At 42.7% G+C, this 9,368-nt stretch overlaps 1 protein-coding gene across 9 annotated transcripts in view; it reads left to right on the plus strand.

Moving 5' to 3' along the window:
* CASK (calcium/calmodulin dependent serine protein kinase) overlaps nucleotides 1-9,368 on the plus strand; it is a 240,822-nt gene that overhangs the window by 107,495 nt on the left and 123,959 nt on the right. For 8 of the 9 annotated variants that reach the window (XM_018556336.1, XM_018556337.1, XM_018556339.1 and 5 more), the window contains exon 7: nucleotides 1,401-1,576. In XM_018556336.1, the coding sequence (XP_018411838.1) occupies nucleotides 1,401-1,576 (176 nt within the window). Of the gene's footprint in view, nucleotides 1-1,400; nucleotides 1,577-6,264; nucleotides 6,268-9,368 lie in introns of all 9 variants that reach the window. The other variant, XM_018556340.1, reaches the window with a different exon arrangement.

A 9,368-nucleotide genomic window follows, 5' to 3' on the forward strand; every position in this document is an offset into this window, starting at 1 on the left:
CTTTGATGTTTTAAAGTAGAACTATGAGGTGAGTGAAAATCACTCAGCCTCATAGTTCAAGCCAACGTGTGACAATGAAACTGTCACACGTTTGCTCAATAGATCGGGAAGTGAGTGAACACATACCGTCGCTCGCTCACTTCTTGATCATCTCCCTGCAGAGAGCCATGACTGTCAGTCACGGCTCCCTGCAGGGATTCCCCCCCTCTCTGATCCTCCAGCACTGATCGCTTGTATGTAAACCGCCATCGCTGGCTGTTTACATGCTCACAGTTTTCCTTGGCAACCTTGGCTCTCCAGCTGTGCTGAAACTACAAATCCCATCATGCTTCTGCCATTTGGACTCATGCCTGTGGAGAGCCACGTTTGCCTACCCCTGTTCTAGTGAGAAAGAAAGATTAAAGTATTGTAAGGAGAAGTGCCAAGTGATCTTTGTCAGAGTAAATAGCCATACATTTAAACCTGTATGTATGGGTCTGCAGCAGCTGCAGAAGCCATGACCTGGCTACCATCTGAGAGAATGTGGTTTGGATAGCTTGAATTTCTACAGCTGATACTTAATTGTTCTCTGATCTTCATTGCAATTCTGGGCAACAAATGAGTCAACAAATAATATCACTTTGCAGTGTGCTAGGCTTGTTTGTAGCCTTGGTACAGAATTTAGAATTTCTGGTCAGTTTATCTTGATATTGGCAGTGTATGCTTTCAGATTCTCAAAAGTATCATGTTTCCCTTAAAACTTTGATAATATATTAGTTACTTGTAACTTTCTCTGGCTTCCAGTTATCTTACAGTGGTCCTCCACTCTCTACTAACCGCAGCAAAATTATAACTGAGAAGAAGTAGAGGAATTAGTTCTTTAGGGCTGATTTGAGTTAACAAAAGGTTAATAGAGGGTTAAATAGGAACACAACATTTATTTGTGCTTGCAAGGTTGCTTTTACTGATGTCCTATGCAGATCGAAGGTATCCAATTGATCAGCTATAAATGAACCAGAGAGTAGGTGCAATGAGGCAACAATAACATAGCTACAGTGTAGCTCTCTTTGACACTGTAGACACTGTTCTATGAGTCACTTTATGCAAAAAAGATCTTCTGCTACAATAGAGGACAAGTCCTGGCTGTCAAAATGGCAGGTGAATTGCCAGTAAATGGGTCTGAAAGCTGCAAAGAGGTGGAGCATAGAGCACCACACAGGACAAAAGATTTTAAATTAATTTTTTGGGGAGAATGTGTAGTATACCAAAGGTCCACAACTGGTTAATGGCTGTAAAGTATATTGATGATTATTTAAAAACCAGAAGAAGTTATAAGCAAAATGAGTATATTCAGAGCTTTGAGACAAGCTTTATATTATAGAACACTCATAGTAAAACGTTTTCCCCATCTTTTCCTCCAGGTCGCGTAGGAACACCACACTTTATGGCTCCAGAAGTAGTGAAAAGAGAGCCCTATGGGAAGCCTGTAGATGTCTGGGGATGCGGTGTGATTCTTTTTATCCTATTGAGCGGCTGTTTGCCCTTTTATGGCACGAAGGAAAGGTTGTTTGAAGGCATTATTAAAGGCAAATATAAGGTAAGTAGACTTTAATAACAACAGTTGTAACAGATCTTCCTTGCAACAGACAGTTTGTAACAGAAGCGCCAGCAGCATGTGTCCAGGATGAAAAGAGAGGAGAGAAGGAGATCTTCAGTGATCAATGTATTGCGCTTATGAGGCTGATCTAGCTTAGGGAAACCTCAGCACTGGAAAACAAAACACCGAGAGCGCCTCCATCGCGTAAAAACGTTTAATAAGACAGGATTAAAACAAATGAAATGGTACTTGCAAAAGAAGAGTTTAAACAGGCATGAAAAGAATCTTATACGATGGACTTAGCCAGCCGGCTGTCAGTCCTTCCTTCCAATTGGTTCTGATGAAGGAGGCGTGACCTCAGAAACGCGTCAAACAACTAGGAAGGACTGACAGCCGGCTGGCTAAGTCCATCGCATAAGATTCTTTTCATGCCTGTTTAAACTCTACCTTTGTGAGTACCATTTCATTTGTTTTAATTCTGTTTTATTAACAGTTTTTAAGCGATGGAGGCGCTCTCTGTTTTGAGATCTTCCTTGCCTTTATAGAGAACTGAGAAAATAAGGTTTTCGGCAGCCCTCCGAAATGTTAATCATATTAGCAGTTTGCTGCTTTGTTTTTTCAAAATGAATGGGCTATTTACACCACATTCCTTAACACACAAACACGTGTGTTCTAAAGTACGCATGGTGATTAAGGGCTCTTGACTCCATGTGTTTTAATGATTCCAGAGGTAGCTTTTTCTTACATGGTTAAAGTGACATTAAACCCTCAGATTTTTTAACATAAACCAATACTGTAATGTGTGCCTTACTGTAATCCATGGTAGTTTCCCTTCTCTTTGCTGCTCTTCCTTTTAAATCCTGATGTCTTCTCATGCTTGGGGAGAACTTCCCTTTGCAGCTCAGGGCCTCTTCCTGTAGTGCTGGCTCAGGTTACAAGCCTATACAAACCTATACACAGACACCGTGTATCCATTCCTGAGACAAGGCAGTCTGCTGCAAAACAGAAGTTCTGCAGAGCATGAGAACAGGTACAGATTTAAAAGGAAGAGCAGCAAAGAGAAGGGAAACAACCATGGATTACAGTAAGGCACACATTACAGTATTGTTTTATGTTAAAAAATCTGAGGGTCATGTCACTTTAAGGTCACAGTGGTACTATACTATCAAATATACTATGGATATCCAGAACAACTAATCAGTAGGAGAATCTTGTCACATAACATAAACCTACTTGCATATCTTCTGTACACTGGCCATGCCTGAGCAGTAGCTTTCTATATACTTCTATGGGCATGTCTTCGTGTTTTCACCATCAGGATATGGCTTTATAGAAATCTGCGGGGAGCTACTATGCAATTGCGAGCAATGCAGAGTTGTGATGTTGTGATGTAGTTGTGATGAGTTGTTTGAGTTGTGATGTAAACAAGGGCCCGAGGCCCACCTGATCGGAAAGAAGTGTAATTAAAAAAAAAAAAAGCTTCATGCACAAAGTGGTGAAAGCTCTCTAGTAAATACAGACCTAATGCACATGCAATGTGGGTCAGCTGTCAGTCTGCAGGGGGTCTTGTACTCATTGATGTACCACAGAAGTTGACCCACGCTGCGTCTGTTTTACAACTTGTGTACACTGTAGAGATGCAATATAGGCCAATAAAGCAAGCTCTAATCTCCATCTACACTGGGTGCATTGGGCGTTTCTTTCAAACTGCTTAAATCACCCAGTTACATGGGAAAATTCAGTAGATATGCAGAAAAATATTGTTTCATATACTAAGATAGTTTGTTTCTTTAGTGGATTGCAACAGTTCAAGTAGGGGTTAGCCCTCGTTCACACCTGACCGTTTTGTAGCGCGTTCTACGCTCGACGAACGCTATACAAAACGGTCAAAAAAATAAATTGCATTGTAGTCAATGGTCTCGTTCCCACCTTGGCGTATTTCCGCCCGTCCCTAACGCGCTACAAAACGGCCCACGCCTGAAATGGTACAGGTACTACTGGGCCGTTTTGTAGGGCGTTTTCCATTGGAATGCAGCCAAGTAGCCTTCGGAATCGCGCGACGGTCGCGCAACTTTTTTACCGCGAATCGCGCATTAGGCGTATTTGCAATACGCCTAGGTGTGAACGAGGGCTTAAGGGTCACTTTACCTTTAACATATTGGAATGCTACTCTACAGAGCACAATGATTTTAATTGGACATGAAAAAAGCTTGTTGGCTTTGTTTCTTGTTGTACTTTAAAGCTCTGTTCCCTGCTGTTGTAACAGAGATACCTACAGGAGAGTCAAGAGATATCTAACGAAATAGATTAGCTCCTGGGGAATCATTTTATTGCACGGCATGACATGTAATGCTGCCTTGGCTATGTAAACCATTTACTACTAGCTTGCGGGCTTGTTCACACCAAAGCCGGACCAGATCTGCATGAGTTTCTGCACATGCACTGCAGTGTGTTTTGACGCGTTTCCGGGTCGTTTTTTGGGGGGGTATTTTAGCCTAAAATGTGCTTTTCAGGGCGTTTGCATGCGTTTTGGTGCATTCCAGAGCAGAAAAAAATATGGCATGCTGCAGTTTTTCCACATGCTCTGGAACTGAACGTTCTGGTGTGAACTAGAACCCAAAATACCATTGGAATACATTGGACGCAGTTTTGAAGCGTTCTGTAACTGCTCTGCATCTTCTCTGCACTTGGTGTGAACAAGCCCTGAAGAGAAAGTTAGTTATTTATAGTGTGATTACATGTGAATGAAAATGTTTATATATCTGCTCCATTCAAAGCCAATTTTTGCTTGGTTCCAGGAGTGTGGAATTCCTATCGCCCGGGACATGCAGTTTCGGGCGCCGGGCGAGTAGTTTTTTTTATTCTATTTAGCCCTGCTTCGGACCATCGGAGCTAAATGTACAGCGTGGGGCCGCCACTCGTTTTTATACCAGTGATCTGATTAGATCACTTGTATGAAAGGATCGGCGGCGATTGTGTCCGGCCCCCGCCGCCGTGACCACGGCACACGAGCTCACCATAGAGCCCGAAGAACGGACGTTCTTCGTCTTCTCTGTGTAATCAATGAGACCATGGCGCTGTGATCACAGCGCCACCTGTCTCAGCCATCAGGAACTGCACAGAACATCAGTTCTGTATTGGAGGGCAGGTTCCATAGAGAGAACCTGTCACCTCCTAACTATCACATAGGAGTTTTTAAGCCCTATGTGATAGGAATAAAATTAAGTGGGAGAAAAAATAATAAATGTAAAAAAATTAAGTTATAAAAAATAATAAAATATGTAAAAATTAAAAAAATTAAAGTGATAAAGTAAAAAAATAAAAAAGTTAAAACCAACCCCGCTGCCACAGTCATCTGCATGTAAATAAATGCGTGCATAAGACATTGTATGTGCGTTGAGTGCTGCTGCCATTCCACTTTGTGCCATATTGTGGTAGCCTAGCAGCAGAACTCTCCTACATGCACAATATGCATTAAAGGAGAACTATGGGGTCAGTGTTTTTCCCCATAGTTCTCCCGAGGGTCACGGGAGGACATAAACTAGCGTGGCCCAAAGCTCAGTATACCGTGAGATACAGCTCACTATATACTGGGACCGTTTGTTCCTCCAGTCAGTGCTAGAGAATCAGAGCGGGGAGGGGGGGAATCACTGCAGGTAGCCGTGAGTGACAGTTACAGCTCTCTGCAGGGACAGGATCGAGAAGTGAGCGAGCGACGGTATGTGTTCCCTCACTTCCTGATCTATAGAGCCGACGTGTAACAGTTTATTTGTCACACGTCAGCTCGAACTATGAAAATCACTCACCTCATAGTTCTCCTTTAAAGAGCAAGATCACTTTCCCAAGTAATATGGGAAAATGGAATTACCCAATCAAAGCTGGCACGGCCTCTCCCAGAATTTTGCTGGCAAATTGCAAGCACTCATTGGTCAGCGTGGTCACGCTGACCAATGAGAAGCTCTATCTAGCACAGTCAAATACAGTTTTGATTAGGAATGCACCAATACAGAATATTTGGGGCAAGTACTGGTACTCGCCCAAATGCTCCGATACCTTCCCCAATACTGGAACTTCTGGTCAGCGGAAGATTTCCTCTGACCGGCAGTGGCGTAGGGGAACATGGAGCCAGCTTCCTGTGCCATCAGGAAGCGGGGCAGCGACTAATGACCCTCCCCTGGTTTCCTGATTGTCTGGGAATCACAATCAAGCCTGCCAAACAACATGGAGTAAGCTTCCCTGTCAAACAGGAAGCTGGGTAGCATGTAGTTACCTGCTGCCCAGCTTCCTGATGGCATGGAGCAGGCTTCCCGGGCAAACAGAAGCACCGATACTCTGTATCGGTGAGTACCAAAAGCAAAGTATCAGTGCTCGTACTCGATACCCAAAAACCTATATCGGTTCATCCCTAGTTTTGATTAAAACTATTTTTTTGTATTGGGACATGTAGATTTTCATGAGGGACAAGTAGATTCGGCCCCCTCTTTAGCCCTTGGACAAGTAGTTTTTTTTTTTTAAATGTCCACACCCCTGGGTTCTTTTCCAGCCAGACTGTGATTCAATTTGTTAGTAGACACCCATGATAGAAGTAAGGGGCTGCCAATGAGGACTTATTTTCAAGGAGCGTTTATTATTTTTGTTTGTATAGGGTATTTATGTTTTTGATACAAGATGCCATAGCAAATTTTCAGGTAGTAGTGGAAGTAAAGATTAAGGGTTATCATATGCACATCCTTTTCTTTTTCTTTTTTTATTTTATTAAATGTGTTGTAAAGTAGCCACCGCTCCAAGCTCGCTCCTAGAATGGACTACAATCTCAAATTAGTAAAACTAAATGTGAGATTGTAGTCCATCATGGAAGTGATCTTGGAGCGCTGGTACTTTATAACACACACAGGGAGCATGGGTATCAAAAGTAGCCACCCTCCAGAAGGAAGGACAGCACCAATTTAGAGATGATTTGAGGTTCTACAGCCGAGTGATGCACAAATAAGATATATTTTTGTTAATAGCTAAGATATCTGAATGCATTTTAAAGATTTAACTCCTGAGTTTTGGGTCACTAAGTGTTTGTGTGTATGAGCTTCAGATTCATAGGCAAGTTAAATGCAACCATGTGAAAACTTTCGTTTCTTGTGCCATCCTACTGACTCGTATAAAAGAACAAAATTAGTTGAAACACAACAATAGGCTTCTTAGGATCAGATTCAGAATTCCAATATATTGTTTCTGAACCCCCAAAAATGTTTCAGCAACTAAACACAAACTGGCATGCACACAACCCCAGAATGTCTGTGAGAACTCTGTTTTGCGACAAGTCTACCTTAGCCCGGGTTCACACCCCCAACACATCACTGCTCAAAAACGTGCAATACGTTTGCTGTGCCATTACCTGTTAATGGAACCCCAAATATGGCTGTTAAAATGCACGTTCCCCTGCTGCATGAGCTACTTTCTCACACATGCAGCAGCCCATTGATTGAATTCACGTGAAAGCACATACACACACGCACGTTACTGCAGCACAAAGTGCGACTGGGGCCTTACTGTTACACTACAGGACCATACAACATTGACACACACACCTCTATTTTCCAAAACATAAAAAAAAAATGTGTAGCTGCATTACATTGACAACTTTATGGCATTGCATACCTAAAATGCCAAATTTCAGTTTTGCATGGATATACCCTTTAAAGGCGAACTATGTAGTGAGTGAATTACACTCATTCCTATAGTAAGAGCCAATGTATTACATTGAAACTGTCACACGTCCACTCTATTGATGGGGAGACATACCGCCGCTCGCTGAATTCCCGATTATCCCCCTGCACAAAACGGTGATAGTCGGTCACGACTCCCCGCAGGAATCCCCTCACCTTCCCGATCCTCTAGCGCTTACTGGTGGGATGGCCAGTGGAGGGGGCGTGCATAGCTGGCTAGAGAAGCAGAGCCAGCTGTCAATCAGCCAGCGGGGTGCATTATTGTCGGGATCCGTCCCGGCTGTGCTGCTCTCCGCATATAGCAGGCAATAGCCCGCTGTATACTAAGTTTTGGTTCACAGGAGGAGGTTGGTATATGTCCTTCTGTGACTAAAGAGAACTATGGGGGAAAAAAGGTTACCCCATAGTTCTCTTTTAAGTAAATGTATTTCCTCCATTTTATCACTCTTCTATTGCATTTGAAATATAGTTAATATTTATATGTAGATTTGTACCTTTTAGGTTCTAAAAGTAAATGTCCTTGACATTTTGAGAGCACAGACTTTTCTTAAATGTGCACTTTATAACTCAAGCAATATTGATGCTTTGACATCTGTAACGTAGTGTAAGCTAGGAATGTAGATTCAAACGTTTATTAGGCTGGGAAGTTTGTATTATGGAAATTGTAGTCACCAGTAGAAATGCAGGGGTCATCTGTGACCTGTCTGCTGCTTACATCAGCAGGAAGCAAGCCATATGGAGAGGAAGCAGCTGTGTGCCCAATTCTTGTGCAATCAACACTGGATTTCACTTACTAACATGGAATTTAATCATCTGCTGCGTAACACGTCAATAAATATTTGCAGTCCTCTCTAAATTATTTTCCCACAAAAGTGAATGAGACTATAGACCAATTGATCAGGCCCAGGGTGAGGGTGGATAATCTAAAACATCAGAAGGTTACCAAAAAGTTAACATTTGCAATAGTGTATGACTCAGTGTCAACTTGTGGTATCTGTTTTCAGTGTTCCAGTATGTCCTACCAAAGCTGACGTCTCAGAAGTTCTCTTATTTATTGTAATAATACTATCTACAGATCATGTGAATTACTGCAACCAAAATTGTTGGTATTTTTCTTAATTTCAAATTTGAGATGGGTTATAGTCATAATGACAAAAGGGTTCATCTTTAGTACATTTGGGTATGTTTAATGCTAATCTTGTGTTCATTGTTGACTTGGCCGCACAAAACTTTGGAAATTGTAATAGATCAGCAGTATGAAAAGACAAAAACTATTTTAAGGGACTTAAAACAGGGTTCATAGTAACTAGCGCAATCCACGATTCCTGCATATAAATGTGAGAAAAGTTCTACTGTTTCACCAAGGGTCTGGAAAATCCTGTTCAAAGTTCTGTGTATCTGTAATTTATGGGGATAGGTGTTGGGTGGGGGCAGTGGCGGACCTAAGAAACAAAGGGCCCTGGTGCAAGATTTTTTTTTGGGCTCCCCCCCCCAAAAAAAACACAGCGCTCTCCTCCCGCAGCGCTCTCCTCCCGCAGCGCTCAGCCAGTTCTCACTTTCTATCCTCACCGCTGGGACACAGAGCAGCGCCCACTCACCTAGAGACCCCAAACAAGCTGAGGAATCAGAGATCTGCTTTCCCAGCTTCTTGTCCTGACTCAGAGCCAGAGACTGTGTACAGTGACACCGGAAGTGATGTAATACACAGCGGAAGCGCGCGGCAAAGACGGGGTAAGTTTAAACCGCGTTAAAGCAGGTTTTTTTCTTCAACTTTTTGCATATATCTACTGCTTGCTAGCCTTATATATATGCAAAAAAGCCGGAGGGTTTAATAACCCTTTAATACTCACCTGATCCCTGGAACGACCGACAAGCGCAGCGTCCCGACTCTCACGCTGTCATTATATACATACAGAGCGTGCAGGTTACTATTTAAACCGGCGCGCTGTGTGCAGCTTCTGAGAAGATACGCTATTAGCGTAGCGGGGAAGCTTGCTGCGCATTTTGCATTGCTACGCTAATAGCGTATCTTCTCAGAAGCTGCACACAGCGCGCCGGTTTAAATAGTAACC

This window comes from Nanorana parkeri, unplaced genomic scaffold (assembly GCF_000935625.1).
Source record: "Nanorana parkeri isolate BGI_ZX_2015 unplaced genomic scaffold, ASM93562v1 scaffold234, whole genome shotgun sequence".
Taxonomy (NCBI): domain Eukaryota; kingdom Metazoa; phylum Chordata; class Amphibia; order Anura; family Dicroglossidae; genus Nanorana; species Nanorana parkeri.